Source organism: Bombyx mandarina, chromosome 17 (genome assembly GCF_030267445.1).
Source record: "Bombyx mandarina strain Sakado chromosome 17, ASM3026744v2".
Lineage (NCBI taxonomy): Eukaryota > Metazoa > Arthropoda > Insecta > Lepidoptera > Bombycidae > Bombyx > Bombyx mandarina.
The window spans coordinates 3,209,811-3,229,208 of record NC_143223.1 but is presented as its reverse complement, the minus strand read 5'-3'; the positions used below and the strand labels follow the sequence as shown (position 1 = coordinate 3,229,208).

Sequence of the window (19,398 nt, the reverse complement as noted above, 5' to 3'; positions counted from 1 at the left end):
CGTACAGATTTATATTTATAAATTATATAGAAATTTGAACAATGTAATAATAATTTTGCTTCTTTACACATTTATAAATAAGGATGGATGCTCGTAATAATTTTAGTATATTTGGGCCACCTAATGAAGATCATCAACACTATTACCGTAAATACAATCATTTTATAAACGTTCAACGGGTAAAAGATTAAACCTATGTAAAACATAATTTCTTTAATTAAAAAAAGCTGAAATAATTACCTATTCCAAGATTAATTATGTTAAGTATGTCTAAATATGTAATTACAATTAAATAAATTCAATAATAAACTTCTAATTCTAATACTTCTATTAAAGTTACTAAAAAAATATGTTTATGCTGGGCAGTTTTCGTGTATTTTAAAGGTTACGCCATTACGGCAAAGTTTGTTTACGAAATTGCACCCTTAGAATGGAAGTGGTATAACTAAAAAATTTAAGATTAGTTTTATATTTCAAAACACTTATGTATTATTATTAAGAACCTACATTTTAAGTAGGTAATACGTGCAGCAAAAATGTTGGACTCCTTTTCACGAAAATTGCGCGGACGGAGAAGTATGAAATTTCCCACACTCATAGAGAATATAGAGAAGTAGTGCAGATTGCTATTTTTTTTTTAATTGTGCATAAACAATATAAAAATAAACTAAATGAATAAAAAAACCTTACACACATTACCATGTATTTGACACGCACACACACATGCATTTATACTTTTTTTGTTTATTGATTTATCAATCTGTGGTCAAATTGAGAATAGATTAATATTTTTTGTCTTTAATATTATTTTTCTATAATGTAGCCTTGGCGACATAGAGCAATGATTATTATAGAAATGATGATAATAGAAAGGTGACAATAGAACTATAATAATGTTCAAACTTAAAAATTTTAATAAATTATGGTCAAATTTCGACCACTGGACTACCATTAGTAGATAATAATAAAATCATTTATTGCCTTTCACACAGATTTAGATTATTACAGGCAGCCTACAAGGAAACAACAAAAAAACAAAACACTATTATATCATTTCTGGCAAGCAGCTCAACATTTGCACTTGTAATAATATACATATATAATAGGAATTTTATTAAGAATATTGACAATTTATGAGGAATTTGACAAGTACGGATTAGTTATAGATATATGTAGTTACATATTGTAAATTAAATTAGTTTTATAAGTGCAATAAAAAATAATTTAAATGATAAAATGATAAAGCCATACCTTTTTCCAATGTGACGATTAGAGGGTATCCTATTATTCTTTTCTATATTATTCTATCAGCTTATAAAATTAAACAGTCTCTTTTAGTCTAGAAAAGGACAAAGTACTCTTTCTGTCTTTTTCAAATAAAATGGCATGCCTTAAAGTGTTTAAACCGATAAACTAAAAAAATACAATTATTGTATTACAATATTGAAGTTTACCAGAAACTAAGAATTTTTGGTTGAGCCACTTTAATTCTAAACGTACAAAATAGTATTGAACACGTGACATTACCCGAATAATTTTGAAAGTAGTAGGTTCCCATTAAAATGCTGTTAAAATGCGTTGTATTTCATTTAGACGGTCTAATGCCAAAACATCACGTGCTACCAATATACGAGAAATAATATTATTGCTGCTCTCGGTGAATAAACGCCCTGCGAAGCGAGTAGCATATCTCAACTCACACTCACAATTCTTCATTTTTCACCGTATAGAACGTAAACTCGATTTGATTTTGATTTATTCATTACAATTGAACAACTAGGAAAAAAAGATGAAAAGACATTTTGGAGGGACCGCGAGGAGCTAAATTGTGTGAATTGTTTTATTTTGTCTATTTAATGTTTCTTAGTTAATACGTATTTAATATTTCTTCGTGTATAAGTGTAATTTTGAGACCGTCCTGGCCTAAAGGTTAAGGCGTCCGGTGTATTCGTATCTTGCAATGCACCGGTGTTCTAATCCCGCCGGCGGGTATCAATTTTTCTAATGAAATACGTACTTATCAAATGTTTACGATTGACTTTCACTGTAAAGGAATAGCATCATGTAATAAAAATCAAACCCGCAAAATTAATTTTTGTAATTACTGGTGGTAGGACCTCTTGTGAGTCCGCACGGGTAGGTACCACCGCCCTGCCTATTTCTGCCGTGAAGCAGTAATGCGTTTCGGTTTGAAGGGTGGGGCAGCCGTTGTAACTATACTGAGACCTTACAACTTATATCTCAAGGTGGGTGGCGCATTTACGTTGTAGATGTCTATGGGCTCCAGTAACCACTTAACAACAGGTGGGCTGTGAGCTCGTCCACCCATCTAAGCAAAAAAAAAAAAAAAATTTGCGTTGTAGATGTCTATGGGCTCCGGTAACCACTTAAGATTAGGTGGGCCGGGAGCTCGTCCACCCATCTGTGCAATAACAAAGTAACGTGGGTTTATTAACTGTTTAGTATCTGTGAAAGTGCGAAAATTTAAAAAAATTAAACAAAACCGCTGGACGTAGCTTCTCGAAGTCTTCGAAAAGGTCCACTGAAAAAAATCTCAGTATATAATCAGCATTTTGCAGAGATTATATTTTATCCCATATTATCTGATCTCATTTCATTTCATTCCATGCCAATTGATTAATGCTTCAAATTAATCAAATCCATTTCACTCCATATTATCATTTTTCATAAAAAAAGATTAGGCTCTATGGCATGATATTTTTGCCTCTCTAGTTGGAAAAATAAAACTACTAAAGAAATACTCGATCGAAACGTTAAAATCCACTAATTTGTAACACGCACTCGCACAAATGTCATTCGTAGTACTCATTTCGGTAAAATTACTCGGTTACGAGATCACAACGTTAATATGAACTCGCACTCACAAAATAACACCGAGTACGTTTGCCGCTAGGGGCGCTGTTCCAATTGCATACAAATTTGAGCAAACTGGCTCGCTAGTGAGAACGTTACAAAACTCGCACTAAGCACACAGATGACTTTACCTTAGCTCATGTCAATCAATGCAAATGCAATTGTTTATATTCTCCAAGCATTTACACTAGTAGAATGTAACATCTAGGGGTTCTGAAAGCCTATAGAATTCGAAACGTGAATTCTGAAGCCTACACTTAAATAAAAATAGTCTTCGTCGTGCGAAGTCGTCGTGACATAACTTGAAGAGTATAAGATAACGTAAAACGTAGACAGCAATGCGACTATGCTGAATGCTGATTTTTAAATCCTGCCGGTAGGTACTAATTTTTCTCTCGAAATACGTACTTATGAATTTTTTTTGAAATGTGGACTTAGCACATATTCAAGAAATAATATCAAGTGATTAAAGTGAAACTTACAAAAACATTACAGTATCAATGGTGGGAGAACGTACACCCCAGTGTCTCAAAGTGTATATGGCATTTACGTTATTGACGTCTGTTGGCTCAAGTAACCTCTGAACACCAGGTGGGCAGTGAGCTCATCCACCGTTCAAGATTTTATTAAATAGTCAGACATGGCTTCTCGAGCTCTTTCAAAACGTGCAATTGAATTGTCAGTAAATTCGCACCATTTTACTAATTAGTTATTTCATTACAATGAACACCTGCACGGGTTTATTTAATCTCGTCTCATTTAGTTCTATTTCATTAATTCCGTTTCATTTAATTTTTAGTGCAACAGACATCATTCCGACCTTTAGTTACAAAAGTCTGTCTGTATGGAATACGTCTCGTTTGCCTATACAATAAACGAATTAAACAAAAAATAAATGGTCCATTTCCATCTGTTCTTGTCAACGTTGACTATTTGATTTTTGATTTTTCACTTCTATTCTTCCTATCATTTGTCATTACGCGAAATTAGTGCAAATTGTTATAATCTTTTATTTTTGTATTTTAAATTATTTTTGGAAAGTAAAAGTCGCTTAAAACAGCTAAGGGTAAGTGAACATCGTTATAAAATTAAGTACAGAAAAAAATAGCGTGAGCACTAGTGTGTTAATAAAACTACTGCTTTAATCATTTTCAGATCTAAAATCCGCTAGTTTTCGGCCTTGGGCTTCGGCCTGCAGGCTCCATCCCTCCTCAAACCTAAAATATATTTTATTTTATTCTAAGAACTCAATATTCATCATCACTTTCGCACAACGATTTCACAACATTACTCAGACAACTCTCAAACCATGTCGCAGTGGAACAACTCTTACTCCTACAATGGTCAATACCAAGCTAACGGCTGGAACCGAGATGTTAATGGCCAATATTCAAATTCACAGTATTATAATAACAGGCAAGATTCAAATAATCAATATGTGAGCTTCAATGAGTTCTTAACTCAAATACAAGGCGACAGTGCATCAGTCCCGGGCAATTCGGTTCATTATAATAATGTAAGATATGAAAACTATCCCACCACTCAATACAATTATCAGAACATGCCGTCTACTTCACAGAATAGATCACTAGATAGTTACAATTATCAAACAAATGTGAACCCAAGGAATCCCCAACAGTACCAAATGAATATGCAGAGTCAATATGTGCCATCTGAAAGCTATAATAATGAAATTATACTAAAATCTAACTTAACACCTACTGCAACAGAATTTGTACCAAAGAGTATGGCTAAACAGATCACTGGTCACCAAAGTTTAGCAGAACCTGCAACTAATAACGTTAAGCATAATGATGCAAACTGGAGAGAAAGAGATAGTTTACAACAAAATGGTGAAATTGTAACTAATCAGGTTTCTGAAAATAACAAAAACCAATACTCCAAATCTCAGAACAGGGTACCTAATAGCCAAGATAATGCACATTCAAATGAATCCAATGTTAAAGTTAACGAACCAAGGCACAGAAATGGACATCGTAACAATGAGGCTAATGGTAGTTACTACAATCAAAATAATCAAAGTGAAAGTAAATCTCACAGTAATGAAATAAATAACCATGGTGATTCAAGTAGTAGATACTATGAAAATCAAAGAAATTATGATAGGAATGAGAAGAAAATCATATCAAAGACGAATCCCAAATCAAAACCAAGAGATGCAGATGCTCGTACATTCTACAACAGTTCCGTTACTAAGGACAGTCAAGATGTTCGGAATGGAAGAGGTGAGAGTTCTGGCAGGCAAAGGAATTGGGCTGGAAGTCAAAGAATCAAATCTTCAGAGAAGTCAACTCCTGAAGATGAGCAATATGCTACCTCATACACTCAACAGAAACAGGAGAAAGTAGAGAGAAATAAAACAGAGAACATTCCAAGCCCAAACAGGTTTAGAAGCAAAAATATTGAACAAGGTATTAAATATATAGATAACCAGAATCCTAATATAATTATAGTGAAAATCATACTTATGTCAAATTCCTACCTTACTTATTAGTATGTAAATATCAAACTTCAACAAAAAAATAATCATATAAAATAAATTGTAATTTGGTTTGGTTGGTTATGTCCCTATGAGGATCTGTGTATTTTTAATGTTAATAGTTTTTTAAATCAATATTGTTTATGTTATGACTTAAGTTTATTCATGTTGACCCATAGACACAACTCACTGAGTTTCTTGCTGTATTTTCACAGTGGGTTGTAATTTCAATCTGGTGGTAGAGCTAGTAGCTAGGGTCTGGAGGTAGCTGGAACTGCCCCTTAGGCTATTAGCGAATTGGTAGGGGGAAAAAAATCTGACTGGGAACAGTCGCAATATCCTAAATAGTGTACATTTATTTATTTATTTATTTAATAAGTTGCACCAACAAAGTGATCATCAATACAAAACATTGACAAATTGACAAAAGTTCATGGCAGATGTCACCTCAATTACATGGCCAAAGTAAAGAACTAATAGAATGTGAAAGTTGTAGAAGTGATAAAGACAGTTTTTTTAAAGAATTAGCATTAAAACAATTTCATCTTACAGCAATAAACAAAGAAATGACACAAAGAGAACGCCTGACTGATCAATTAGAAAAAGGAACATTAGAATGTCTAGTGTGTTGCGAGAGAGTAAAACAAACAGAATCCGTGTGGTCGTGTGGCAACTGCTACCATGTACTCCATCTTAGGTGCATAAGAAAATGGGCAATGAGTAGTTTGGTTGGTGAGTTCAATTAAAAATTCAATTGTATTTGTAATTAATATTTTTTGTAAACCCTTTAAAGTGACTTTGATGGATAATATAGATATAAAAACATAGATCTTGATATTCGTCATTGTGTGGCATTAATTGAAATAACATTGTTCACAACTTAACATTGTGTCAGCATATTATTTTTATTTTTAATAAAATCTGCACTTGTGACCATTGTAAATGAACATTGAACGTTATAACAATGGTTAACTAACAGGCCTAACTAATTAACTTTTACTGGTGGTAGGACCTCTTGTGAGTCCGCGTGGGTAGGTACCACCACCTTGCCTATTTCTGCCGTGAAGCAGTAATGCGTTTCGGTTTGAAGGGTGGGGCAGCAGTTGTAACTATACTTGAGACCTTAGAACTAGCGCATTTAAGTTGTAGATGTCTATGGGCTTATTTTTTTTTTTTTTCCGGGCCGAGGGCCGAACCTCCTACGAGGTCCCCGCGCCTAGGGGGCGCGCGGGGTATGTGAGACTCAACGATCTGCAGGTGTTGAGAGCAGACCGCGGGCCCAAGGAATTTAGGGCCCACCCACTAAACGACTCCCCTGCACTCTTACACCCGGCGTCCGATCTCCGTCCGGGGTCAAAACCCGGTCAGAGTAGGGGGGTTTCCGCGGTCAACACTACAACCAGACACGCGGCGCCACCCCGAGGACGCCCGACCGACGGGTCGTCGAGGCGATAATCGACGACCAACGACGTCAGTCTCCGCGGTACGGCGGCCCCTCAGGCCGCCCGGGCGATGCCGCTGGTGTTCCGGGATACCCCGCTGGGCCAGAACCAGCCTGCCGGGTCGGAACGCGATACACCGCCGACCGGGTTGCTCTTCCACAGTATGTTCGGCGACGACAGCGACGACGAAAATGCTGACCGCATCGCAGTCCGCAGCCGCCGACGCGTCGTCCCGTCCTCCTGGTGCCAGCGCGCTAGAGTGACGGTAGCGTGCGGCGCAGTCTCAGCCCCCTTAGGTCGCCCCGTGACCATCACCGGGAGGAGACTGCCTCCTCATAGGGGCCAGAGCTGGACAAACGCCCTCCTCCGACCCCCGGCCCGACGGCGGCGGCACGGCACCGAGAGGGAGGAAGAGTTCTCCCTCTCCCGTTCCGCGGCCTCCTTCTGCGAGATGGTGGACTCGCAGAAGTCGAGCATCGCCTGCCAGGACTCATCGCTGCCGAGCATCGCAGGCACGACGGTCGGAAGCGACAAGTCCGGTCCTATTTTTGCAACGAGGACGCGGCGCTGCTCCGGGAAAGCGGTGCAGCACGCGAGCGTGTGCTCCGCCGTGTCCTCGGTCGCGATTCACCCAGTCCGAGAGGACCGGGCGGATCGCCTCGACGGTCCGTCGCCCGTAGGCGAGATCCGCCAGGCGGCGAGACCACGCCTCGAGCACAGCACGCCGAGATTGAAGCTTCCGCGCTCGAACTTCCGCCGCGCCGGGACGCGGCTCCCCCCTGAAGCGGAGATCACATCGCCACGCGTAATCCGCAGCAAGCGCCTCCGCTTCCAGGTCCCAGGGAGGCGTCCCGGCGAGCACGCACGCCGCCTCGAACGAGACGGTGCGATACCCACGAACCGCCCTGACCGCAATCGCGCGCTGCAGACGTCGCAACGCTGCGACGTTGTCACGGGTCAGGGCGTGGCACCATACGGGCGCCCCGTACAGTGCCGTTGACCGCACCACCCCCGTGTAGCGGCGGCGCACCACCATGTCGGCACCCTCTACGTTCGGCAACAGCCGACTCAGCGAGCCGGCGGCTGCCATCAGTCGTGGACCCAATCTTTCGAAGTGAGCACGGAAGCTCCAACGACCGTCCAGTACGAGGCCGAGGTACCGCAACCCGGTCGCCTCGATCTCGATGCGAACGCCTCCGATCACGAGGTGGGCCCCCTGAGGCGGCGCTCTCCGGGCCCCGTGGAACAACAGGGCCTGGGATTTATCGAACGCCACCTCCAGACCCAGCCTTCGGATCCTGCCGACGACGAAGGCCACCCCCGCGCAGGAAAGACGGGCAGACTCGCGCAAGTCCCTACCCCGGGCCACGACCAAGGTGTCGTCCGCGTAACAAACTACGCTCAGACCCGGGAGAGGAGCGCTAAGGGCACCCCGCAGGACCCAGTCGTAGCCGATGTAAATGTCTATGGGCTCCCGTAACCACTTAACACCAGGTGGGCAGTGAGCTCGTCCAACCACCTAAGCATAAAAAAAGGCCAGGGCTAAAACTGTCGAGGCGATTGGCCAACCCCACGTGGGGGCTACGGACCGTCGAGGCGGTTTACCCGGTCTTTGATGACTGGGTGAATCGTGGCGAGGGACGTCTCACCTTTCGTCTGGTGCAGGTGCTGACCGGGCACGGATGCTTCGGGAAGTACCTGCGCCGGATAGGGGCTGAGCCGATGACGAGGTGTCACCATTGTGGACACGACCTGGACACGGCGGAGCATACGCTCGCTGTCTGCCCCGCTTGGGAGGTGCAGCGCCGTGTCCTGGTCGCAAAGATAGGACCTGACTTGTCGCTGCCTGGCGTCGTGGCGTCGATGCTTGGCAGCGATGAGTCATGGAAGGCTATGCTCGACTTCTGCGAGTGCACCATCTCGCAGAAGGAGGCGGCGGGGCGAGTGAGGGAAAGCTCTCCTCACTACGCAGAAACCCGCCGCCGCCGAGCAGGGGGTCGGGACCGGGGTCGTATCCGTGACCTGGCCCCCTAAGAGCTAGGGGTCCCACCCGTTTTGTGCGGGGAGAGACCCAGACGTGGGGTGGCGTGCTTTGCACGCCCACCCGCAATAGGAAGCCGGGTGATGGTAGACCGCGTTCCCCCGACCGCTCTGGGGGAAGGTGTAACGCGGCGCCATCAAAGCGGGCTCTCGGCCCGCTGAACGAGGGAACCGGTGGTCGTGTCGCTGGCGGCCACCGGTCCGGCGTCCGTGGGACGGTGGGATGGATGTAATGTGCTCTGCGTCAACCCTGTCCCGCCGTTTCAATAGCCCCGACTGGGCTCCGGCCCGGTCCGAGGTAGGGCGCCGGTTGTGAGCGGCAGGAGTTTTTAGTGAGGTTCAACTCCCACATACCCCACCTGCCGCGCGGGTGGGGATCCGGCGATTTTCTCCTGTGGAAAAAAAAAAAAAAAAAAAGGGCTAGAACTACTACAATTATTTAACTATAAATAAACACAATATAAGATACGCTAACACTGCTTTTTACTTGTAGAGGGTAAATGGCGTTGCCCAGCTTGCCAAAATTCTAATGAGACGATTCCAACTGCGTGTCGATGCATGTGCGGCGCGATACGGTCGCCTGAATACCAACGAGGTGTGTGCGTCGCCCACACGTGCGGGAAGCAATGCCGTCGCCCACGCGCCTGCCCACATCCATGTACTTTATTATGCCACCCTGGACCTTGTCCACCGTGCCAAGCCACCGTTACAAAGTAAGTAAGCTAAGTAAGTTAAGTAAGTAAGTTGTCTATACTACACCTAAATAATAATTCTCTTAATGTCATAACTTTGAGTATTTGTTATGTTCAATTGTTACAAAATAATTGAAAGTGGCACCTGTGACAGATGTTGAGAAGCGTGCGTTTGGGATGATATGGACATGGGATGGAGACGAAATGACAATGAGGCTGATAAGAGTTTTAACTATGAATGTGGAAGGCTTTAGAGGAAGAGGTAGACCTAAGAAAAAATGGATGGATTGTGTGAAAGACGATATGATTAAGAAAAGGAGTGAGCAATGAAATGGTATATGATAGAGGAGTATGGTAAGAGAACACATGTTGCGCCGACCCTAGTTTATTGTGACAAAGGCAGGAGAATGATGAATTGTTATAAAATAATTGACAAATCGAAGGAACTGTTTGGTTTAGGCGACTTTTTGCAAGTTTACAGGATAGCCGTTTAAAATTAAGAAAAAATATAACAAAAAAAACTTGAACTATTTGAATGGGGTAAACTTAATTGAAGTACAATTAAATATAACGAATTGTTAATACTGTTACCAAAAAAACTGACCTTTAATTACAAAGATAAATGTCGCGAAAAATGTAGCTTTAACCAAATAGACTTTCATCTCACGATACGTATTTACTCTATTTCTCCTGTCTTAGAGCAACAGCAATAGACACATTTTAGTTCTTAATAAGGGCACAGTCTTTTCACGGGCTTAAACAAATATAATGACGAAATGATAGAAAACATTTTATAAAACTGATATAATATTCAATTGGATTGAAGGTTTATATGTTGGAAAATTGTTTACATTACAAACAAAATGTAGTAACATTCATTCAATGCTTTTGCTGTTCATTATACGGATGCGAAGGTCGCAAAATTCGTCGGGTCTGAATGTACATTACTTGAGCAGCTACCACAAATTCAAACCGTGTATCCAGAAGACAGGCCCTAAACACGTCATTACGGATCCTCCAGATACACAAACGGTGCTTTTAGATACCTCAAGCACCGTCCTCGCCGAACCAGTCGCTTGTGACGAAGCGCTCGACGAGTAAATTAACCCATTAACACAGCCCACTGAGTTTCTCGCCGGATCTTTTTTTTTATTGCTTAGATGGGTGGACGAGCTCACAGCCCACCTGGTGCTAAGTGGTTACTGGAGCCCATAGACATCCGCACCGTAAATGCGTCACCCATCTTGAAATATAAGTTCTAAGGTCTCGAGTATAGTTACAACGGCTGCCCCACCCTTCAAACCGAAACGCCTTATTGCTTCACGGCAGAAATAGGCAGGGCGGTGGTACCTACACGCGCGGACTCATAAAAGGTCCTACCACCAGTAAAGAGGTCCAGGATCTTCGGAAAAAAAAACAGAAGACAACAATGTCATCACAACGTTACACTATGACAACTAATTTCCCGCAGAGAATGTGGCTGCGGTGCCGAAAATCGATCAGTGATGTGCAGCAGCAAGCTACCGCAAGTATGCGGGCGTCCTTGCCAACGCATGCTACAGTGCGGCGTACACAAATGCATGAAGGAATGCCACGAGGGTCCCTGTGAAGACTGCACCGAGTCTGTTACACAAGGTAATGATATTTTTAATGACCATCTAATTATTTTAAGAGTCCATTATCTATATATTAATACGTGAAACAAAAACTTTGTACCCCTTTTTACGAAAATTGTGCGGATGGAGGAGTATGAAATTTCCCACACTTATAGAGAATATAGAGAAGGAGTGCGGAATGTTAATATTTTTTTAAATTATGCATAAAAAATATATTAAATGAATAAAAGAAAACATTACACACACTACCATGTATTTGACGTGTGTGCCGCCTACATACTATTTGTTTATTGTCAAACTTTTCTTATTGCTTATAGTCTGTGGTCAAATTGAGAATAGATTCAATATGATCCAAATAAGATATGACCTAAAGGTCTCTGTCACCAGGTCATAAAAAAAAATATAAATTCAATATGACTTTTTGGCGGGAACGCGAGGAGTGAAGTGGTGTGATTTGTTTTATTTTTTCTATTTAGTGTTTCTTCGGGTTTAAATGTGTAATAATGCTGGTTTATTAACTGTTTAATATTTGTGAAAGTGCACAAATGTGGGAAAATTAAATAAAGCTGCTGGACGTAACTTCTCGGGATCCTCCAAAAAGTCCACTGAAAAAATCTTAGTAAATGACCACCATTTTACTGAGATTATATTTCATCCCGTATCATCTCATTTCATTTCATTTAATTTCATCCCAGTTGATTAATGTCTCAAATTAATCATCTTCATTTCATTTCACTCCATAATATCATTTTTCATAAAAATATGAATATAAATTAATAATTATTTACTGGTGGTAGGACCTCTTGTGAGTCCGCGCGGATGGGTACCACCACCCTGCCTATTTCTGCCGTGAAGCAGTAATGCGTTTCGGTTTGAAGGGTGGGGCAGCCGTCGTTACTATACTTGAGACCTTAGAACTTGTATCTCAAGGTGGGAGGCGCATTTACGTTGTGGATGTCTATGGGCTCCAGTAACCACTTAACACCAGGTGGGCTGTGAGCTCGTCCACCCACCTAAGCAATAAAAATAAAAAATAAAAAAAAATTAAAATAAGACATGACTTAAAGGTCTTAGTTACCAGGTCATAAAATCCCTTTAAAAAAAATAGCTTCAATATTGTTTGTCTTTATTAATATTTGTCTAAAGTGAAAGTCTTGGCGAAATCTGGGATTATAGAAATATATTGACAATAGAATCTTAATAGTATACAAACTTATAATTTCAGTTAATTATAGTCGAATTTCGACTACCGGGGACCACTATAAATGGCACAGTTGTTAACATCCTTGCTAGTCATTCAAGGTACACTGGTGAAGGAAAGTGAACCTCATTTTTTTTACATTCCAGTGTGCTATTGCCCGCTGGCGAAGACTCGTGAGGTCCCGTGTCGCGTGGAGTCGTCGTGGTCGTGTGGCGGCGCGTGCGGGCGCGTGCTGTCGTGCGGCGCGCACGTGTGCCGGAGCACGTGCCACGAGCCCCCCTGCCCCCCCTGCGACCTGCTGCCTGCCGCTCTCATCACATGTCCGTGCGGGAAGACTAGGTTATTGTTATAATCTATATATTAATACGTGAAGCAAAAATTTGTATCCCTTTTTACGAAAATTGCGCGGACGGAGGAGTATGAAATTTTTCACACTTATAGATAATATAGAGAAGAAGTGCACGATGCTAATATTTTTAAATAATTCATAAAAGATACATTAAATCAATAAAGAAAACATTACACACACTACCATGTAAATGACACATAAACGCATGCATTCTATTTTTCTAATTGTCAAACTTTTCTTATTGCTTATAATCTATGGTCAAATTGAGAAGAGATTATAATATATTGGTTGTCATTATTAATATTTGTCTAAAGTGTAGTCTTGGCGAGATCTGTGATTACGAAAGTAAAATAATCTTTGACAATAGAATCATAACAGTGTACAAGCTTACAATTTCATTTAATTATAGACGAATTTCGACTACCGGGGGACCACTAGTATTTATAAAGTGTTCTTTTTTATTGCATTGACTTGGGAACTGGTACTTGGTAAAAATTGAAGACATGAGTGAATGAAGGGGATATGATACAATTTTTTAATTTTAAGAAAACGGGCAACAAACTTTTGCTACTTGTACTTTTTCTTTTTCTAAAAATTCTAAAAAAAATTCTAATAATATCCTTTAAACCCGGCGTTTTAAGGGCTAATATGGTTTTTAAGCACATAACACCTTCATTCAATGTAAAGAATCAAAAATCTTTAAAATGGTACTTAACCCCTTCATCCACTCATGTCTTCAATTGGTTACCGGATACCATAGACATGACAACGTGAATGCTGTCCTTGAGGCATGAACTCATTATTGCGCTCTTAGACGGAACCTCTCGACAGAAAGAAGGGCTACCTACTATATGTAACTTTGGTCGACTATTAGTCTTCGGGGGCTGATTATCGCATTTAGAGACCGTGTCTCATTTAAATTTTTTTTAATTTTCAAATTTACATCCTACATATAATGAAATGTTAAACATTCCACAGAATACCAAAAGACAAACGCAAGTCGTGCACGGATCCGATCCCGCTGTGCGGAAACATCTGCGCCAAGCCGCTGCCCTGCGGCCCGGCCGGTGACAAGCATTTCTGCAAACTAGACTGTCATGAAGGTGTGCATAATTTTCTAAATTTTAACTACATCACTACATAGTATAAAACAAAGTCGCCTTCTCTGTCCCTATATCCTTATGTATGCTTAAATCTTTAAAACTACGCAACGGATTTTGATGCGGTTTTTTTAATAGATAGAGTGATTGAAGAGGAAGGTTTATACGTATAATAACATCCATTAAATAGTGGAGAAATCAATAATAAATTACAGTTTCCGAAGCGAAGCGAGGGCGAGTCGCTAGTATATTCTAAATGAGGTCACTATCACTATATGTATGAAATACAGGAATTGTTGGTATTACTCTCACAACACCTGAGGTACTTTGAAGGAACAATGACCAAAACCTTCGCTGAAGTGTACGAAATCTCAAGTTGATCTGGTAAATCATGGGCGAAGGCATAAATAGTGAATAAACATAAAGCCATTTTTTTTTCTTATTCTTATATTTATTGATAAGTATTCACTATAAGCATGGACTCGACTATGGAATGTTATTTTGCCGAATTATAGATAAATTATTTAAGTTTAAATATCACATTGTATTGTAACTGTCGTAACTACTTATATTTTAACCGACACAGTATATATGTTTGTATCAATATAAAACACTTTTTTCATTATCATGATTTATCCATTTTATTCTACCCTGTAGATAATGACGGTAGTAAAATAAAATTAATTAACTCTTCGAAATATAACGTGATTTAATCGACAAATAATAAAATATAATTGGACTTTATCTAGGTCCTTGTCCCGTTTGTCCTGACAAGACCTTACTGCCGTGCCGCTGTGGTCATTCGAACCGCGAGGTTCCGTGCGCTGAACTACCGGACATGTATAACAATGTGTTCTGTCAGAAGAAATGTAATAAGGTAATTATTGTAGTATTTAAATTAACCATTAACCAATGTACAATTTATTTAAAAAGAAAAGTATTGCTAATTCGTAGCACGTACTCAGTGGTGGCTTTCTACCCGCTTGGAGTTAAAACTTTTTTTAAGGGATTTTATGACCTGGTAACTAAGACCTCAAGGTCAAGATTTATTTTAATATAAATTCTTATTTTTATGGAAAATGATAATATTAAGTGAAATGAAATGAAGTTCATTAATATAAAACATGGTATGGTACGAAATGAAATGAAATGAGATGAGATGAAATATAATCTCGGTAAAATGGTGATCAGTTATTGAGATTTTTTCAGTGGACTTTTTGGAGGATCCCGAGAAGCTACGTCCAGCGGCTTTGTTTAATTTTCCCACATTTGTGCACTTTCACAGATATTAAACAGTTAATAAACCACCGTTACTACACATTTCAACCTGAAGAAACACTAAATAGACAAAATAAAACAAATCACACAGCTCCACTCCTCGACTTCCCGCCTAAAAGTCTCCTAAAACTTTTTGATTAATAGCGAGATACATTCTCATCACATGAACGATGTGTGTTGAACTAGAAACTGTCGTGCGGTCGGCACCGTTGCCGCGCGTGCTGCTGCGCGGACCCGCAGCACCGGTGCGGGCTCGTGTGCGGGCGCTCGCTCGCCTGCCAGACGCACCGCTGTCAGGACTTCTGTCACACAGGACACTGTGCGCCGTGCCCCACGCTCAGTTAGTAACCCAATTTTTTTTATTGCTTTGATGGTTGGACGAGTTCACAGCCCACCTGGTGTTAAGTGGTTACTGGAGCCCATAGACATCTACAACGTAAATGCGCCACCCTTCAAGCCGAAACGCATTACTGCTTCACGGCAGAAATAGGCAGGGCGGTGGTACCTACCCGTGCGGACTCACAAGAGGTCCTACCACCAGTAATAACGATATAATAAATACAATACGAACAGTTTAATATTAGTGCTAGATGTGAATATCACTAAAAAAATAGTACAAAATAATCCAGTGAAAGTTAGTAATTTAATATGGAAACAAGTAAATCTTAAATTTAATAATGGATTATTTACCCCGTTTACTTCGATGAAACATCTTATTTTATATTATCCATCTAAAATTCTTTAAGGCTTGTGTATGGTACCTCGTGAATTCACCTATTATTCTTATATAATTCAAAGTTGTTACAATACCGTTTTTGTATAAATAAAAAGGGTTTTTTTTTAATTGCTTAGATGGGTAGACAAGCTCACAGCCGTACAATCTACAACGTAAATACGCCACCCACCTTGAGATATAAGTTTTAAGGTCTCAGTATAGTTACAACGGGTACCTCCCACCCTTCAAACCGAAACGCATTACTGCTTCACGGCAGACATAGGCAGGGTTGTGGTACTTACCCGTGCGGACTCACAAGAAGTCCTACCACCAGTGAAAAACCACCACTTCTTCATGTGACGCTTAACTACATCTTTGTACCTAAGGAGTTGTCCGCCATGCTTACGCTTGACACGAATTTACCTCTATATTAGGTTATAACACAAATCGGTAACCTTTGTTGCTTCAAATCGAAACGCATCATACATATTATAAAACAAAGTCGCTTTCTCTGTCCCTATGTATGCTTAAATCTTTAAAACTACGCAACGGATTTTGATGCGGTTTTGTTTTAATAGATAGAGTGATTGAAGAGGAAGGTTTCGATGTATAATAACATCCATGAAATTGTGGAGAAATCAATAATAAATTACAGTTTCCGAAGCGAAGCGAGGGCAGGTCGCTAGTTACTATAATATATAGGCGGGGCGGTGGTACCTACCCGTGCGGACTTACGACGGTTTTACTGTTAGCTGCTAACCTGTACCCCCAGGCTTCGAGGAGCTGAGCTGTACGTGCGGGCGCGAGGTGCTGCTGCCGCCCGTGCGCTGCGGCACGCGGCCCCCGCCCTGCAGCGCGCCGTGCCGCCGCGCGCGCCCCTGCGGGCACGAGCCGCTGCACTCGTGCCACACCGGGGACTGTCCGCCCTGCGTCGTGCTCACCACCAGGACCTGCCACGGCGGACACGAGGTACGCGTCAGAGCCGCTGCAGAGCTTGCACTTATTTTTTTTGAGGGATTTTATAACGTGGTAACTAAGACCTTTAGGTCAAGTCTTATTTTAATTGAATATGCAATTTCGAAAAGGGCACTGTAAAATGTTCAGAAAATGAAAAAAACTGATTATTTTCTAAAGCAGTGTAAAATTTTAAATATTAACTTTTGAGATATATTTTAGTGTTAATTAGCAATTGAAAATTACTGGAATTATTATAAAATGGGTGTAGGTAAGCCTCAAAACTACATGTAAATGAAAAAACCTATTTGACAAAATATGCGACATGTGCCCTTTTCGAAATTGCATATTCAATTGATATTCTTATTTTTATGAAAAATTATAATATGGAGTGAAATGGAATGAAGATGATTAATTTGAGACATTAATCAATTGAGATGAAATTAAATGAAATAAGATGAGATGATATGGGATAAAATATAATCTCAGTAAAATGGTGGTTATTTACTGAGAGTTTTTCAGTGAACTTTTTGAAGGATCCCGAGAAGCTACGTTCAGCGGCTTTGTTTCCCACATTTGTGCACTTTCACAGATATTAAACAGTTAATAAACCACCGTTATTGCACATTTAAACCCGAAGAAACACTAAATAGATAAAACTAAAACAAATCAAACAACTTCACTCCTCGCGTTTGCTAAAAAGTCCAACCTTACACTTAGGTTGTGTGTCGATACAGATTAGAGAGAGACATTAAGTGAGCGATGCAGACAAACTTTTGACGTATGATCTCGTGAACAAAATGTTAATAATACAAACACGCAATTTACAACAATTTGGAAGCCAAAGTAAGATGGTATGTGTTCACATCATCATCATCATCATCATCATCATCAGCCTTTATCTGCCCACTGCTGGACATAGGCCTTCCCCAATGCCTTCCACATAATGCGGTCCTCCGCCTTCTGCATCCAACGACTTCCCGCCGTGCGCACTAAGTCGTCAGTCCACCTGGTTGGAGGACGCCCCACGCTCCTTGTACCCATCCGTGGCCTCCATTCGAGGACTTTCCTCTCCCACCTGGCGTCGCTGGCTCGACAGATGTGACCGGCCTATTCCCACTTCAGCCTGCTAGCTTTGAGAGCTATGTCGTCGACTTTGGTTCGCCGTCGAATTTCTTCGTTCCGGATTTTGTCCCTTAGAGAAATACCTAGCATAGCTCTCTCCATCGCCCGCTGTGCGACTCTTAACTTGTATCGTATGTGTTCAAGATTATTCACAATTACTAGTACAGATATAGGCCTGTCAGTAGATAGCTCTTTGAACTTTTTTGACCTCTTAGAAACTGTTTTGTTATTATCAAAAAGGGTATTAAAAAATGAAAAAAAACGATATATAGTAATCGGCAAACTTCGTGAGCAAATGACCTTGACTGCGCAGAACCGAATTTTAGATCACTTTGGTGGTGAGGGTGAGGCGCGACGGCAGGGGAAATCGTATCGAGCGCGTTATTGGTAGATCAGTCGAACCCTGCGTCCCGCACTGCGCCCTCATTCCGCTTGCTCCCAAAAGTACGCTTGCGTACAGTGGAAAGTCTATCGTTATTAATCGTTAAGTTATTTGTTATAATTGCTTGTGGACTTTGTTGCCATTGCTATTTGTTGAGTGTTTGTTGATTTTTTATAAAACATACACTATGCCGTGACAAACTGGTGTAGTACTTAAAAGAAAGGGTAGAAAATTTGTGTACGACGTATATTGCTTCTTTATAAAACATGGGAAGAATGATATGGAAAAATTAAAACAGACTTCGGAAGCAATAAAAACATTAGTGAGTACTGTTAGGTGCATTATTAACGAAGCTAAAGGCTCTGGCTTGCTCGCCGTGTTTCGGACTCCGGGTAAGAAAAGATCAGGGAAGAAGAAAGTTACCGGAATGGATAGTTTCGTTCAATCTGTAATAAAAAGATGTAATCATAATAACTACATAACAAGCAGCGAAACTCCGTACCGTAGAAAGGCTTCGAAAAATTTAAAGAAGATATAAATTTTAATGGCTCGGAATTAAGCTTACGACGGATTATGAAAGAGCTAGGCTTCAGATGGAAAAAAAGGACAGAAAATAATCGGAAGCTAGTAAATGAAAAAAGTAACATTCGATTACTACGAATCGAATATCTTCAAAAAATAATTAATTATAGACAAAAAAGAAGACCGAATCGACCGAGTTGTAAACTACGCCGATGAGCCCTATGTCGACTCATCACGATGATAGCGACTCGGGTGATGAAAACAGTGATGATGATGATGGTCAAGATTATGATAACGAAAAAAAAATTACAAATACCAGCTTCGCTTCAACTGAACCAAGACCTGGCAACAGCTCTAGTTTTGACTTAATAGAAGGAATATCTATTTTACCCCAAGATTAAATTATTACAATTATTAACCTATATGTTTTGTTGATGTTCTAATAAATATATAAATAAATACATATGTTGATTTTAATAATTTAATAGCATTATGACGCAGAGTAAGTAATGTTTTTGCACGTGAGTGTACCATGCGCAAACTTACCCCCACTACGTCGACAAATGCTCAAGAAGTTTGCCGGTTATTATACGAGATATAGAAAGTGA

At 40.6% G+C, this 19,398-nt stretch overlaps 1 protein-coding gene across 1 annotated transcript in view; it reads left to right on the top strand.

Moving 5' to 3' along the window:
• Nucleotides 1-3,744: 3,744 nt before the first annotated feature.
• Nucleotides 3,745-19,398, top strand: part of stc (nuclear transcription factor, X-box binding stc) — a 29,750-nt gene continuing 14,096 nt past the window's right edge. Inside the window, exons 1-10 of the mRNA XM_089734284.1 lie at nt 3,745-3,940; nt 4,030-5,306; nt 5,927-6,106; nt 9,350-9,569; nt 11,020-11,183; nt 12,512-12,704; nt 13,693-13,817; nt 14,564-14,691; nt 15,279-15,432; nt 16,580-16,776. Coding sequence (XP_089590410.1) covers nt 4,184-5,306; nt 5,927-6,106; nt 9,350-9,569; nt 11,020-11,183; nt 12,512-12,704; nt 13,693-13,817; nt 14,564-14,691; nt 15,279-15,432; nt 16,580-16,776 — 2,484 coding nt within the window. The 5' untranslated portion in view covers nt 3,745-3,940; nt 4,030-4,183. The remainder of the gene's footprint in view (nt 3,941-4,029; nt 5,307-5,926; nt 6,107-9,349; nt 9,570-11,019; nt 11,184-12,511; nt 12,705-13,692; nt 13,818-14,563; nt 14,692-15,278; nt 15,433-16,579; nt 16,777-19,398) is intronic.